Source organism: Saccopteryx leptura, chromosome 6 (assembly GCF_036850995.1).
Source record: "Saccopteryx leptura isolate mSacLep1 chromosome 6, mSacLep1_pri_phased_curated, whole genome shotgun sequence".
Lineage (NCBI taxonomy): Eukaryota > Metazoa > Chordata > Mammalia > Chiroptera > Emballonuridae > Saccopteryx > Saccopteryx leptura.
Window position 1 is genome coordinate 135,233,051 of NC_089508.1, and position 15,284 is coordinate 135,248,334.

Consider the following 15,284-nt stretch of genomic DNA (forward strand, 5'->3'; position numbering starts at 1 on the left):
TGGAGCTTTAGCCTGCCCCTCCACCCCCTGTCAAGGCATGTATAAGAAGCAATAAACAACTAAAGTGAAGCAGCTACACGTTGATACTTTTTATCCCTCTCTTGCCTCTCTCTCTCTCCCTGTCTCTCTCTCTCTCTCTCTCTCTCTCTCTCTCTCTCTCTAAGAAAAGTAATAAATAATGAAAGCTGTTATTTGGGACTTTGTATATAGCTCAATATAGATAGGGTCATTGGGAAGGAGGGGAGGGACTGGGGGCGGGGAATAAAGAACAAAAATGTAACAAGAATAAACATAGAAAAGGAGCAGCCAGTGTTTAGAGGCCTTGTGTAGGCACCTCTGTTAGTGGAGGAACCCTGTCCTGACCACTGAAAAGGAGGCTGGGGAATAGTGGGAAGATACTATCTTTTCTCCTTCTCATCCCACTTCCTGAAATTCTGGCCTCTGCATTCTCAGTGTATTTACTGCTCTACTGCTTGCATAAGCCCTTTGTCTTATTCTATAGCCATGTTCCTGTGTCTCCCATGTTCTAGAAGACTGGTAGCCATGAAGAGAGGAGACCACCCTATTTGTCTTATAGTCCATATCACTTGTCCATGGCACAAGGCAGACTCTTTATATAAGGGCAATTGAATGAATTTAGTTGAGGACATGGGTAAGCAAGAATATTAGTACAGACAGACCAACTGTGGTCAGACAGTCTTGACAAGAAGTGGAACTTGTGAAGGTTGGTGACTGGGCGCAGAAGATTAGAAGATGGTTGGCAGGGAGGAGAGTGGGACAGAAGTGGGAAGGAGAGGGTTGGGTTGGGTTCTAAAAAGGCTGGGAAGGGCATTAACACTGGCCTGTGCAACAAGATGGAGCCTGGTGCTGGTGGCCAGCCCCCACCAAGTCTGAGAAGGAGCCAGAACTGCCATGGCTCCTTCAGCCGAAAGCTGCAGTGATGCTAGTTAAACCTGCTTAAACATGGGTGAAGAGGCGAGGTAGATGGCTAGTCACAGGTACAACTAGATGCAGGACTCACCTGGTGCCCTCAAAATATATGTGTGTCCTCTGGCTCTTTCTCCTTAGCTTCACTCTTGGGCACACCTTCACACTGAATGACCAAGTAGCCTCAGGCTTGTGTCCTGCAAAAGTCCAGGGACTGACCCATCAACTGTAACTAGATTATTTTCCCACAGCTGAGCTAGTGGTCCTGACTCAGGTGGGGCCACAAGAGCTGGGGGAAGAGGGAAAGGCAACCACAGAGGGGCAGTGGTTGTAGTGGGTATTCCCAGAGTGGGGAGTGTAAACTGGGCAGGCAAAATCATCAGGAGAACACTGCAAGGTTACAGTCCCTGATTTAAGTCACCACGAGAAGCTGGGGGTCCTCTTACATGGTGCTGTGCACATAAGTCACTCTTTTCCATGTTTTTCAGCATCTCCATGACACCGTGAAGAGGAGTCTTGATAGCACCACCTCCCCTCAGAATGGTGAACAGCAGAATGGCTATGGAGACCTCTTTTCTGGGCACAAGAAGACCCGGCGGGAGACCCCCCTGGGCGTAGGTGTCTCTTCCAATGGCCTGCCTCCAGCCTCCCCCCTCAGCCAGCCTGATGAGCCTGGTGCAGAAGCCTTGCAGGCCAGTGGGAAGCACTCACTGGGGCTGGACTCCATGAACAAGAAGTGTCTAGCCGACTCAAGCCTCCACCTGAACGGAGGCAGCAACCCCAGTGAGTCATTTCCTCTGACCCTGAATAAAGAGCTGAAGCAGGAGCCTGTGGATGACCTGCCTTGCATGATCGCAGGGGCTGGAGGCTCCATATCCCAAAGCAACCTCATGCCTGACCTCAACCTTAATGAGCAGGAGTGGAAGGAGCTCATTGAAGAGCTGAACAGGTCAGTGCCTGATGAAGACATGAAGGACCTCTTCACTGAGGACTTTGAAGAGAAGAGGGACCCCGAGTCTTCTGGTTCTGCCCCACAGGCCCCCTTGGCACCGGACATTAACATTAAGACAGAGTTCTCTCCAGCAGCCTTTGAACAAGAACAGTTAGGCTCTCCACAAGTGAGGGCTGGGTCTGTAGGACAGACCTTTATGGGACCGTCATCCGGGCCTGGGAGCACAGATTCACCTAGCTTAGGGGGCTCTCAGCCTCTGTTCCACACCTCTGGTCAGCCCGGGACAGACAGTCTGAGTCCCAGCCTGATGCCAGCATCAGCCCAGGCCCAGAATGCACAAAGAGCCATATCCAGTGTGGTGTTGCCTAGCCAGGGCCCAGGAGGGACCTCAGAGCTGTCCTCTGCCCACCAGCTTCAGCAGATCGCCGCCAAGCAGAAGCGTGAGCAGATGCTCCAGAATTCACAGCAGGCTGCCCCAGCACCAGCTCCAGGCCAGATGTCCACATGGCAGCAGGCAGGCCCCTCCCACAGTCCCTTAAATGTTCCTTATACCATGGAGAAGCCTGCTAGCCCTCCCAGCTACAAGCAAGACTTCACCAACTCCAAACTGCTCATGATGCCCAGTGTGAACAAGAACTCCCCTCGTCCCGGAGGCCCCTACCTCCAGCCTACCCACGTAAATCTGCTGAGTCACCAGCCACCAAATAACTTGAGCCAGAATGCTGTGACTAACCAAGGGTCAGTGCTAGACTATGGCAACACCAAGCCCCTTTCTCATTACAAAGCGGACTGCGGACAAGGTGGCTCTGGCACTAGCCAGAGTAAGACAGCCCTGATGGGTTACCTTCCCCAGCAGCTGCCTCATCTGAGCAACGAGCAGAGCTCCTTGTTTCTGATGAAACCAAAGCCAGGAAATATGCCCTTCCGATCTCTGGTTCCACCTAGCCAGGTGAGCCTGCAGCTTTATTCTCTTACTCTGTATCCCTGTGGTTACCAGGTCTCAGGTAGTTGGAAAACAAAGGGAAAGAACAAGGGATCAGCTGCAGTTAGTTGTCCTTTGACTCCTTGGGAGTAAAAATTGACCAAGCAAACCTGGGTTGAGTCTTAATAAACAAAAATAGGGTAAAAATTTTTGGCTTTAACTGTACACACTTTTGATGCTTCAGTCTCACATGTCTTTCATGCCACACATTTTAAGTAACTTTTGGCTGGATTTTGTAGGTAAAGATTAGACTTAATGTGCTCCTTAGAGGCTTTGCGTTTTCAAACTTGGGTCCTCAGGGTTGCCAAGCTAATGCTTTATTCACTGTGCCAGCACCTGGTCAGGCTAAGGCTTTGCATTTTCAGATCTCTGTGTTCAAAACACCTGAAGTTCTAGTAAGCTTATAACCTTTTAGGTGAGTGCTGCCTCCATGGTTCTTTAGTCATGATGGGGAAGCCGCAGAATCACATGGCTCTGCAGGTAGAGAATGGTCAGGGTCATGATTTACTTCTCTACTCTGCTCAACTGTTTGAGTGTCTCCTCCCTGGGAGCCTTCCAATGCTTGGGCCTTGTACAATAACAGAGTGTACCTGACTCCCTCACAGCTGGGGAGCAGCACAGTTCGGGCTCACTCCAGTGTGTCTTGGGCTATCTCCCACAGGTGTACCATGTAGCTCCATTGAAACTTTGTAACAGTTGTGTTAACTGCATTGTCTCCTGTTCTTCAGTGCTCTAGGCAAGCCGACAGTGGATAATGTGTGCCTTTGTGTATGTGTAGCTGGTAACACCATGAGGAAATTGGCAAGCTCATATATTGATGAGGGTGTGTAAATGGGCACAGTGCTTTTGGAAAGTAATTTTGACACTTTTTTTCACAAGCCATAAAAATATTCATAAGCATTGACACATTATACCCCTGTAAGAAATAATCCCTACAAAAGAGAAAGTAATACATCGGATTTTCATTGTAGGGTTATAACTAGCAGTCCAAAATGAAAGCGGTTTTGGCATTTCTCAACAGAAGTATGCATGTGTAAATGTTGAAACTTCCACTTATGTCATCCATTAAAATGCTACACAGCCATGAAAAACAGCTTCATGAAAGAGGCACAGTGACACCTGCCATTCTAGTAGCACTTGGCACCTCACAAGGCACTCTTGTCACCCATCACTTTTGCTGATTGTAGTGAGTGAGGAAATTACATCAGAACTCTCTGCTCTCAGGTTAGAATATTGTAAAGATTAAATATACAAATGAGCCTGACCAGGTGGTGGCGCAGTGGATAGAGCGTCGGACTGGGATGCAGAAGGACCCAGGTTCGAGACCCCGAGGTCGCCAGCTTGAGCGCGGGCTCATCTGGCTTGAGCAAAGAGCTCACCAGCTTGGACCCAAGGTCAGCTTGGACCCAAGGTCGCTGACTCCAGCAGGGGGTTACTCGGTCTGCTGCAGGCCCGTGGTCAAGGCACATGTGAGAAAGCAATCAATGAACAACTAAAAAGTCGCAACGCGCAACGAGAAACTGATGATTGATGCTTCTCATCTCTCTCCGTTCCTGTCTGTCTGTCCCTGTCTATCTCTGCCTCTGTAAAAAAAAAAAAAAAAAAAAAAAAATATATATATATATATACAAATGAATAAGGACTGAAAAGGAGCTCAAGAAATTGAATTTGTTTAAATGATAATTGCTTTTTGCCTGTTTTCTGTTTTGAGTTAAATTTTCCCCTTCTTTTAAACATAAGTAATGATGTTAAAATAAACATTGTGGTAACCTTTGACATGACTTTCATTTTTGGTCCATGTATTAATAGAAAATATTTGTTAAAGTTCTTATTGACACTCAGTATTTTTTGAGCATGAGTATCTGACAAAAGCCAGGCAGTCTCCTCCCCAGAAAGTGCTGTACACAACTGGACAGACAAAACCGTTTCAGGCAGTTCAGGGGCAGCCCCACCACAGGGACCCAAGGTTTGCACACACAGAATGTGGTGTGTCTCCATCATCCAGAGTCCCCTGAGTGCTCTGCCTTGGGGCCCACCTGCACTTACGCATTCCAGTGAGCAAGGGTATATAAGCTACAGTTGCTTACAGGAGCTAGTGTGTGCAAACATATGAGCTTAAGTGTAAAATCACACCCTTGCTCCTGGCAGATCACAGGAAGCAAAACTGGCTCACTGCTGGTAACTGACTGTTCGTTGCTGTGCCTGGATACTCAAGTGTACACTCTCTTGGTCTCTGAGGGCCCAACACTGGAGGGCAGCCGCACTGGAGCCCTCTGCAGGGAGCCAGGCTCTCGTGGGGTGGAGCTCAGCTGCTGTGATCGGAACCAACTTCACTTTGCCGCACTTGACTTGAAAACCCTATCTGTGTTGACAGGAGCAGAACCCTCCCAGCGTCCCTGTGCCAGCCCAGACCTCCAGCATGGGGACCCAGCCTCCTGCCGCTTCAGTGACCAGCACTCACAGCAATACCCCCTATCTCAGTGGCCAGCAGCAGACAGCTGTAATGAAGCAGCATCAGTTGCTTTTGGATCAACAGAAACAGAGGGAGCAGCAGCAAAAGCATTTGCAGCAACAGCAGTTCTTGCAAAGACAGCAGCACCTTCTGGCAGAGCAGGTAAAGAAAAAAGGAGGAAGAACCCCCTGCCTTCCCTCCCACACCTCTGCCTGCCTCCCAAGTCACCACAGTGGCCACAGGCCCCACTGGGTACAACACACATGTGCACTCATTGCATGTTCTGTATTAGAATGCTTTGCCCTTTTAAAAACCTCTTTCCAGAAGTGTGGTGTTTCTCAGACAGTGGTGGCCTGTGTCAGAAACAGCTTTCTGTCACTTTGTGGGGATTGATGAGGGCAGAATCTGTGGCTAAAACTATCTGTTAGGAATATTTTTTCCTGTTCTTTGTCAGCAGCCACCAAAGCACTGAGTTTCCTGGCCTGTGGACTCACTGGGACCCTGCTTGGTTGTAAATGGGGAGCTGTGATGGCCAGAGTGTGAAGCAGGGAAACGAGGCCCTGCATTGTAGTCAGGACTGGCAAGCCCTCCAAGTCCCACAGCCCATCCGCCTGGTCACCAAGGATAGTGTGCAGGTGCTCAGGACTTCCAATCACATCTTTAAGACACAGGGGAAGAGCTAGCCATCCTGCGGTTCACGTTGATTGACAATGGCTTTATAACCCACATCACTGCCTCAGTTCTGCCGTTTTTTAAATAACAACTTTTACATGACATACAGTTCACCATTTAGAGTGAATAAGTCTGTGGTTTTTAGTATATTTACAGAGTTGTGCGACCATCATCACAATTTTAGAACACTTTATCACGTAAAAAGAAACCTTATATCCATTCAAAGTTATTTCCCCCATCTTCCCAGGCCTAGGCAGCCACTACTCTATTCTTTGTCTATAGATTTCCTTATTTCTGAACATTTCATGTAATGGATTCAAGGTTCACCATGTTGGAATGTGCATCAGCACTTCCCTCCTTTTCAGGGCTGACTCTTCTGCTGTGTGACTGTCACGTTTTTTCTCTTGTTCATAAATGGAGAAAAAAAATGTTCAATCGTTTTTTAAACTTTCTGTGGACATAGGTTTTCAATTTTCTGAATATATATCTAGGGGTAGAATTGCGGGGCCATATGATAAGTCTTATGTTTTATTTGGGTTTTTTTTTTAAGATTTTATTTATTCACTTTAGAGAAGGGAGAGAGAGAGAGAGTAAGAGAGGATCAGGAAGCATCAACTCCTATACGTACCTTGACCAGGCAAGCCCAGGGTTTTGAACCAGCAACTTCAGCATTCCAGGTTTATGCTTTATCCACTGCGCCACCACAGGTCAGACTAAATCTTATGTTTTTTTAACCTTTTGAAGAGTTGCCATACTGTCTTACAAAGCAGCAGTGCCATTCTCCATGTGCACAGCAGTGTGTGAAGGTGCCGGTTTTGCCACATCCTCCTACACTTGTCTTTTTCTTCCAGCCATCCTAGTGCATATGAAGTGGTATACCAGTGTGGCTTTGATTTGCATCTTTCTGATCTGCCCTTCATTTTTTAAAACTGGTACATCACCTTTTTTTTCATTATTGCTCCTTAGCTCTGGCCCATCCTTCCGTTTCATAGTGTGTATTAAAAATCCCAAAAGCGCCTGACCAGGTGGTGGTGCAATGGATAGAGCGTCAGACTGGGATGCAGAGGACCCAGGTTCGAGACCCCGAGGTCTCCAGCTTGAGCACAGGCTCATCTGGTTTGAGCAAAAGCTCACCAGCTTGGACCCAAGGTCGCTGGCTCAAGCAAGGGGTTACTCGGTCTGCTGAAGGCCCGCGGTCAAGGCACATATGAGAAAGCAATCGATGAACAACTAGTGTCGTATCGAAAAACTGATGATTGATGCTTCTCATCTCTCTTAGTTCCTGTCTGTCTGTCCCTGTCTATCCCTCTCTCTGACTCTCTCTCTGTCTCTGTAAAAAAAAAAAAAAAATCCTGAAAGTGACATCGTGAGCATTTTGTCCATAGGAGTCTATCTGTGAGTAACAAGCTTGAACAGTTTTTTTCTTTGATCTAACACTGTTTTTCTTTTATGTGGGTCTTGTTTTGTTCTGTTCTTGGCATTTTCTAGGAGAAGCAGCAGTTTCAGCGCCATCTGACCCGCCCACCGCCCCAGTATCAAGATCCAACACACAGCACCTTCCCACAGCAGGTTGGACAGTTCGCAGGTGAGGAGGCCTCTAGAGTGATGGAGTGGGGGCAGGGGAAGGCAGGCGCTGCCCAGAGCAGGTGGTCTTTCCCACTCGTCCTGAGTTCCTGCTCTCTGCCTAGCTTTCTGCTAGGTGCTCCGTGGGTTCACTTGCTGATACAATCTTCAGTCTGACTAAGGAGCCTGCTTTCTAGTCACTCTGCAGGCCAGGAGTGTGTTATAGAGGCAGACCACTTTGGCTGGGTCCCTGGCTCAATAGTCTTTTGAAGCAAAGTCATTTCTAGTTGGAAGATACCTTATCAGCAGGAAATGGCTTCTTTAATTCTTAAGTAAGTTCTTTGCTTCAGCAAAATGGCCTCTCCTGGTTTCCAGATAAGGATAGATGTAATGTGCTTGTGTAGCCTCTGCTTCTTTTCCTGTCTACTCACTTTGGTGTCGCGGTGGCGACATCAGCAGTGGACAGTCGGCCAGGAACAGACAGGAAGCTCTAAGAGGTCTCAGCCATTGCATGCAGAGGCGAGGGAACCTGGGCGCTGTTGCTCAGGCTGTCACTCCAGAAGCCCAGAGATGCCAGTTGACAGATGCAATAAAATGTGGTCTGCTCTTGCAGTATCTTCCCTTTCTTGGTCAGTGACTTGCTCTAAAGTGTCCCAGAGAAACTGACCAGAGCCGTGCGTTCCAGAAGAGACCAGGTGGAGTTTGTTGTGCATGCTGACCAGGACCAAGGAGTTGAGATTGGCAGGCATCTCAGAGTCTTGGATCTCAGTCAGCTTTCTTGTCCTCACCCCTCCCATCTGATGTGTGGGCTGTCATTGGGGCTGAAACAGACTCTTCCTCCACTCAGTTTTTAGTTTGGTGCTCGTAGAGAGAATGAGAATAGAAGCAAAGTACTGAGTTAAGGCCAACTCCTGAATAGCCACTCTCCTGCCCACAAAATCTTGCCTCATTTTCCCCATGTATCCGTGTTCAAGGCAGAGCTCCAGACAGTAAGTTCCATGAGGAAAGCACTCTGCCCCATTCTTTCCTGCCTCGCCAGCACAGTGTCCACCACAGAGCGCGTGCTCTGTAGTTCCTGCTGGTTGCAGTCTAGCCGCTCTGCTCCCTGGGGGGTCTGTGGTGTGAAGAGGAAGCTCCTGCATTCTTCCTCTCACCCCTAGGGAGCCCATTGTGTGCACCCCTCATGTAAGTGCTTTTAGACCAGCAAGACCTAAACCACAGACACAGTCCAGTCCGCTTTTGGCCCTGCAGTTTTAGTCTAAGTGGCTGGGTGCTTTCCCCACACTAGCCACAGCGCGCCCCCCCCCCCATTGCCTTTCATAACTTCATACCTTTGCATGCAACGCTTTTCCTCTTTTCTTTATCTAGAATACTGTTCCTCCAAACTGTTAAATTGCTAAAGGTCTTTTTTTTTTTTTTTTTTTGTATTTTTCTGAAGCTGGAAACGAGGAGGCAGTCAGACAGACTCCTGCATGCACTCTCTCTACCGGGATCCACCCGGCACGCCCACCAAGGGGCGATGCTCTGTTGTGACCAGAGCCACTCTAGCGCCTGAGTCAGAGGCCATGGAGCCATCCCCAGTACCCGGGCCATCTTTGCTCCAATGGAGCCTTGGCTGCAGGAGGGGAAGAGAGAGGCAGAGAGGAAGGAGAGGGGGAGGGGTGGAGAAGCAAATGGGCGCCTCTCCTGTGTGCCCTGGCCGGGAATCGAACCCGGGACGCCTGCACGCCAGGCCGACGCTCTACCACTGAGCCAACCGGCCAGGGCCTCTTTTTTTTTTTTTTTTAGCAAGAGACAGACAAGAAGGGAAAAGTGAGAAGCATCAACTCCTAATTGTGTCACTTAGTTGTTCATTAATTGCCTCTCATATGTGCCTTGACAGGGGCTTGAAGGGCAAGCAGAGCCAGTACCCCTTGATCAAGCCAGTGACCTTAAGATCATGTTCCTCACTCAAGCCAGTGACGGATGAGCCTGCACTCAAGCCAGCAACTTTGAGGTTTCAAACCTGGGACCTAAGTCCCAGGTCAACACCCTCAGTCAGGCTAAACTTCTACTCTTTTTTTTTTTTTTCTGAAGTTGGAAACGGGGAGGCAGTCAGACAGACTCCTGCATGCGCCCGACCGGGATCCACCCGGCATGCCCACCAGGGGGTGATGCTCTGCCCATCTTGGGGCATCGCTCTGCCGCAGTCAGAGCCATTCTAGCGCCTGAGGCAGAGGCCACAGAGCCATCCTCAGCGCCCAGGGCCAACTTTGCTCCAGTGGAGCCTTGGCTGCGGGAGGGGAAGAGAGAGACAGAGAGGAAGGAGAGGGGGAGGGGTGGAGAAGCAGATGGGCGCTTCTCCTGTGTGCCCTGGCCGGGAATCGAACCCAGGACTCCTGCACACCAGGCCAACGCTCTACCACTGAGCCAACCGGCCAGGACCTAAACTTCTACTCTTTTAAAACCCAGTGTAGGCCCTAGCCAGTTGGCTCAGCAGTAGAGTGTTGGCCTGGCATGTGGATGTCCCGGGTTCAATTCCTGGTCCAGGCACTCAGGAGACGCGACCATCTGCTTCTTCACTTCTCCTCCCCCTTCTCTCTCTCTTCTCCTCACCCTCTCTCACCCTCCCCCGTTTCCCCCTCCACCCACAGCCATGGCTTGATTGATTAGAGCACGTTGGCCCTGGGCACTGAGGATGGACCCTGTGAGCTTCTGCCTCAGGTGCTAAAAATATCTTGGTTGCAAGCATGGCCCCAGATGGGCAGAGCATCAGCCCCAGATGGAGGTTGCTGAGTGAATCCCAGTTGGGGTGCATGTGGGAGTCTGTCTCTCTATCTCCCCTCCTCTCACCAACCAACCAACAAAAAAATCCCCAGTGTGTTTGTCACCACTTCTCTGAAGCCTTCGCCATGTCTTCCCAGGCAGTTAGCCTTCATCCCCTGTGCTTCCACAGCCTGCCTCCCAGCCTTTTTTGTAACCTGTCAGAGCACATGGAGTCTTCACCTCCCAAAGGCAGATCCTGAGTTTGATCCTTAAAGCGCCAGTGCCCGGTATAGGGCATGTACAGTGCAAAGACAGGGTGGGCCTGGAAAGGTGAACCAGCCAAGTCCATTGGCTTCTCTCTCCTTGGCTTTTCACCTTCCTCTGTGCCTGTCTTATTCTCCTCATTGCTGCCTCCTTGGCCCCAGGGCTCTCTTCTTCTAGGTTCTACTGACTAGAAGTGGATTTTTGGTGTTCTTGGTGTTCTGATTCTGCTGTTTGTGCCTGTAGGACAACGGCTGTGCCTTGGGTCATGGAGGTGTCTCCACATTGGTGGTCAAGAAATGCCAGCATGGCTGACCAGGTGGTGGCACAGTGGATAGAGCATTGGACTGGGACACAGAGGACCCAGGTTCAAAACCCCGAGGTCGCCAGCTTGAGTGAAGACTCACCAGCTTGAGCATGGAATCATAGACATGACCCCATGGTCATTTCCTTGAGCCCAAGGTCGCTGGCTTGAGCAAGGGGTCACTTGCTCTGCTGTAGCCCTCCAGTCAAGGCACGTGTGAGAAAGCAATCAATAAACTAAGGACCCGCAATGACAAATTGATGCTTCTCATCGCTCTCCCTTCCTATCTGTCTGTCTATCCTTCTCTCTCTCTCTCTCTCTCTCTCTCTCTCTCTCTCTGTCACACACACACAAACAAAGGAAAAATCCCAGCTTGATTGACAGAATCTTCTCTGTCTTCTAGGGTCTTCTGCTACTGTGCCTGGCATGAACAACTTGGGTTCATCAAACTCCAACTGTCCTCGAGTATTCCCTCAGGCGGGGAATCTGATGTCAGTGGGCCCTGGACATACTTCTGTTTCCTCTCTCTCCTCAAGCTCAGGCCAGCAGGACCGGGGTGTGGTTCAGTTCACTGGCTCCCAGAGCATGCCACAGAGCAGCCTCTATGGCATGGCCTCTGGCTTAACCCAGATGGTTTCCCAGCCCCCACCACAGGCCACCAATGGACATGCCCACATTCCACGGCAGACAAGCATGGGCCAGAACACCTCAGTCTCCGCTGCCTATGGACAGAACTCTCTGGGAAGCTCTAGCCTCTCCCAACAGCACAATAAGGGGTCCCTGAACTCTGGTTTAACTAAGCCACAGGTCCCAAGGATGTCAGCAGCCATGGGAGGCCAGAATCCCTCCTGGCAGCATCAGGGAATGCCAAACCTAACTGGCCAGACTCCTGGAAGCAGCACCATCAGCCCTTTCACTGCAGCCTCCAGTTTCCACATACAGCAGGCCCACCTGAAAATGTCCAGCCCCCAATTCTCCCAGGCAATGCCCAATAGGCCCATGGTGCCCATGAGCTCAGCTGCTGCAGCAGGGCCCATGTTACCTCCCGTGAGTGCGCAGCAGAGGACCAGTGTCCCTACCCCAGCACCTCCCCAGGGAACCCCGCAACAGGGCTTGCCGGGCCTGAGCCCTGGTGGGCCTGAGCTGGGGGCCTTTAGCCAGAGCCCTGCCCCATCCATGGGCGGCCGAGCAGGGCTGCATTGCACCCAAGCCTACTCTGTGCGGACTTCGGGCCAGGAGCTGCCCTTTGCCTATAGTGGGCAGCCAGGTGGCAGCGGGCTGGGCAGCATGGCTGGAGACACCGATCTGATCGACTCCCTGCTGAAGAACAGGACTTCGGAAGAGTGGATGAATGATTTGGATGACCTTTTGGGGCCTCAGTAATGGGAGAATTTGTGATGTTTTCAGTGTTCATATATCCTGTATTTTTGTTCTCATATTCAACAGTGAGCAAGTATTTGGACCAACAGCCCACAGCCTGGGTGCTAGATGGGTAGAGCAAAGTCAGGGGCTGAGGCCCCACCTGGCTGGGACCTGCAGAGCTCCTGCTCCGACCCAGCAGTGTGGTCTGTCGGGCTGGCCCCCGACCATCTGCTGGCATCACTACCTGGAGTTGGGAGAACAGGACAGGGTTCTATAGGTGATTTTCTATACAAATGACTAAAAACCCAACAGTTATAACAGTGAAACCCCACAACGTCAGGCTTATAAAATCTGTGCCATTGTGTTGACTTCATTCAAGATCTCCACTTGCCCCAATGTTGGGGACAAGTTTTTGTTGAAACTTTATATAGCAGAACTATTTGCAATTTGTAGCATAGAAAAGTTTAAAATTTTTTTTAAGGTTTTAAAACAGGATAGGTGATGATTTAAGTTGATTAAGTGTCATTGGAAACCTAGGGCTTCCTTTTAGGAGGTTTTTTTTATTCTTGCTCTTTGTCAGCTCTCAGGGGAAGGGGCGGCACTGGAAAGTCCTTTCCATCGGTCAGGGCTGCGACTGCACATGCCAAAGAGGCGCAGAACGCCAAGCTGGCAGAGCTGCGGATGACGCAGGCACAGCCTTTCCAGCAGGCCTTCCAGAATGCTGTTCTTCCAGGTGAGAGAGTCCTTTCCAGGCAGCCGCCAGGCTAAAAATGCTGAAATGGATTACTTGGGGTTCCTGTGTCCCCTTTTGCTGTAACTTCCTACCTTATGCAGTTAGTTACTCTGACAACGTGCATTTAATGTGTTAGAAGGTGATCGTTGTTGAGTAGTGCACATATGTCTTCCCTTCACCTCTTCTTCACTTCCCATGACCTTTTTTGCTGCCTTCCCTTTTTTCTTTTCCCAGCCCAACTGGAAACCCTCTTTAAGGCAACGCTTTAGTAGATTGGAAAGGAAAAGAAAGACCTGGCATTGTGGGGAGGAGGAGGGATGCTTTGAGGAAGGACAGGGAGGCCCCTGCAGGCCAGGGCTGAGGAGGGCTCCACTGTTTTCACTCTTTCCACTCCGTCAGCCGACTTGCACTTTTTAAAGAGAATTGCTTTATAACACTAATACATCCTTTCAAGTGGATTTCTCTTTTAAGGTCTATGAATTAATGGGCTTGACTAAACTAAGAGTCCACCAAATAGAGTATCTTACCTGTGGGCTGTTTGTGGGAAATGAAGATGGAGAGCACTTCGGTATAAGGAAAGCAGAGTGGTAAGACAGGGCGAGACTAGTACACAGAGTGTTGGAGAGAAGGGTGCGCTGGAGTGGCTGATACACAAAGTGGTTTCTGGAGAAGCTGCAACTTTGTTTCCCTGGAGGCTCAGGTGGTTAATTCAATGAGGGTCATCTGTAAAGAACTGAGCCAAGGAAAAGATTCATGCAGCCTGCCTGAATGGTTTGGATGAAGGGCTGGAGGGTTGTACACACATTGGTAATGATTTGCACCAGCAGTGCCTTCATGGGGGTATTTGGGCCCTCAAATCCTCTTCTCTAATAGCCATTTGCCACCACATGTGGTAGTGGGCCATTTCCCCTTTCACCACCATCCCTGCCTTTCCCAGATGCTGAATTTTGCTCTCAAAGAAGGGACTGAATCAGAGCTATTGCAGACTGCACCCTGTGACTGAATTCCCCAGTCTGAAGGGGAAGAGGATGACTTCAGCAGGTTTGCTACCAAAAAATAGCAGCCTGAAGGCTAGTGATGGGCCCTGTTCCTCTCTGGTCTCCTGGCTGCTGTTCACCTCTGTCCCCAGGGCACTCCACCACCCCTCCTGGGGAGGGCTGCCCCAGCCTTAGTCCTGGGGCCACCTAGACAAACAACAGGCTTTTCACTTGCTGTAGTGTCAGAGCAATAAAATGTGATGCTTGGAGTCCCCCAGGGAGCTGCCCATGGCTTTATTTATGAACCTGTTTTCTGGATAGTCAGGGAGGAGAGGGCTATCACTTCAGTGCAAACTACCCCACCCCCCATCTTCCAGGAGCCATGACTCAAAAGGGTGCTCAGACTTTGGATATACACATTTTCTTTGTGTAAATAAATGTTTACAATTTTATATTAAAGATGGAATGAGCGTTAGAGCTTCTGACTATATTTTTTACTTTTATAGATTTTAAAACTATGATCCTTTATGTATGAGTTTGGGGGAGCTATGATAAGTTTTATGGCAAACGATATTGTTAACTTTTTATTGTCATCAGAGTACATAAAAATCCTATTAATCCCTTATTCTTCTACTTCCCTTAACTCCGGTATACACCAAAAAGAAGCCCTGACTTTCCTGTTTTATCAATATAAAATAATAAAAGTATTTTGCTAGTATGGACACTGCCCGTGTATTGACTTCACATTGGCCATGCCTGCGGGGTGGGAGGTGGGCCATAACTTTTTGTTTGGTAGTTGATTCTTTTTTGTGATTTAGTTTGTTTGTTTTTTTATTAAGCATTGAGGTTGGGGTGTTTGGTTTGGTGTACCTCAGAATAACTTCTGTTGTTTGATAGATTCAAAATTAGAACTGACATCTCTCAGGGTCACCAGCCTCTTCCCTCTCTGGGGTTTTTCCAGGTCCTCATGTCTGCAGTGAGGGAAGTTTGATAAGTCCTTAGTAGTTCAAATGTTTTACAGCCATACCTTGTAGATATCACAGGTTCGGTTCCAGACCACCACGAGTTAACCAATGTATCCATAAAGCGAGTCACGAATTTCTTTAGTTTCCAGCGCATATAAAGTTATGTTTAGGCCCTGGCTGAGTTGAGTTGGTTAGGGCATTCTCCCATTGCACCAAGGTTGTGGGCAGGGCACATAGAAGAAACTACCAATGAATGCATAAATAAGTGGAACAACAAATTGATGTTTCTTGCTCTCTCGCCTATCCTCTCTAAAATCAATTTTTAAAAAGTTATGTTTACACTATACTGTAGTCTATTAAGTGTCTTTTTAAAATGTGCATGCCTTAAT

At 49.1% G+C, this 15,284-nt stretch overlaps 1 protein-coding gene across 1 annotated transcript in view; it reads left to right on the forward strand.

Annotated features, from left to right (window-relative positions):
- The window catches only part of MAML1 (mastermind like transcriptional coactivator 1), a 54,192-nt gene extending 41,754 nt beyond the window's left edge, over positions 1–12,438 (forward strand). Inside the window, exons 2-5 of the mRNA XM_066388589.1 lie at positions 1,416–2,828; positions 5,236–5,475; positions 7,474–7,570; positions 11,262–12,438. Of these exons, the coding sequence (XP_066244686.1) occupies positions 1,416–2,828; positions 5,236–5,475; positions 7,474–7,570; positions 11,262–12,241 (2,730 nt within the window). The 3' untranslated portion in view covers positions 12,242–12,438. The remainder of the gene's footprint in view (positions 1–1,415; positions 2,829–5,235; positions 5,476–7,473; positions 7,571–11,261) is intronic.
- The last annotated feature ends 2,846 nt before the right edge of the window (positions 12,439–15,284 follow it).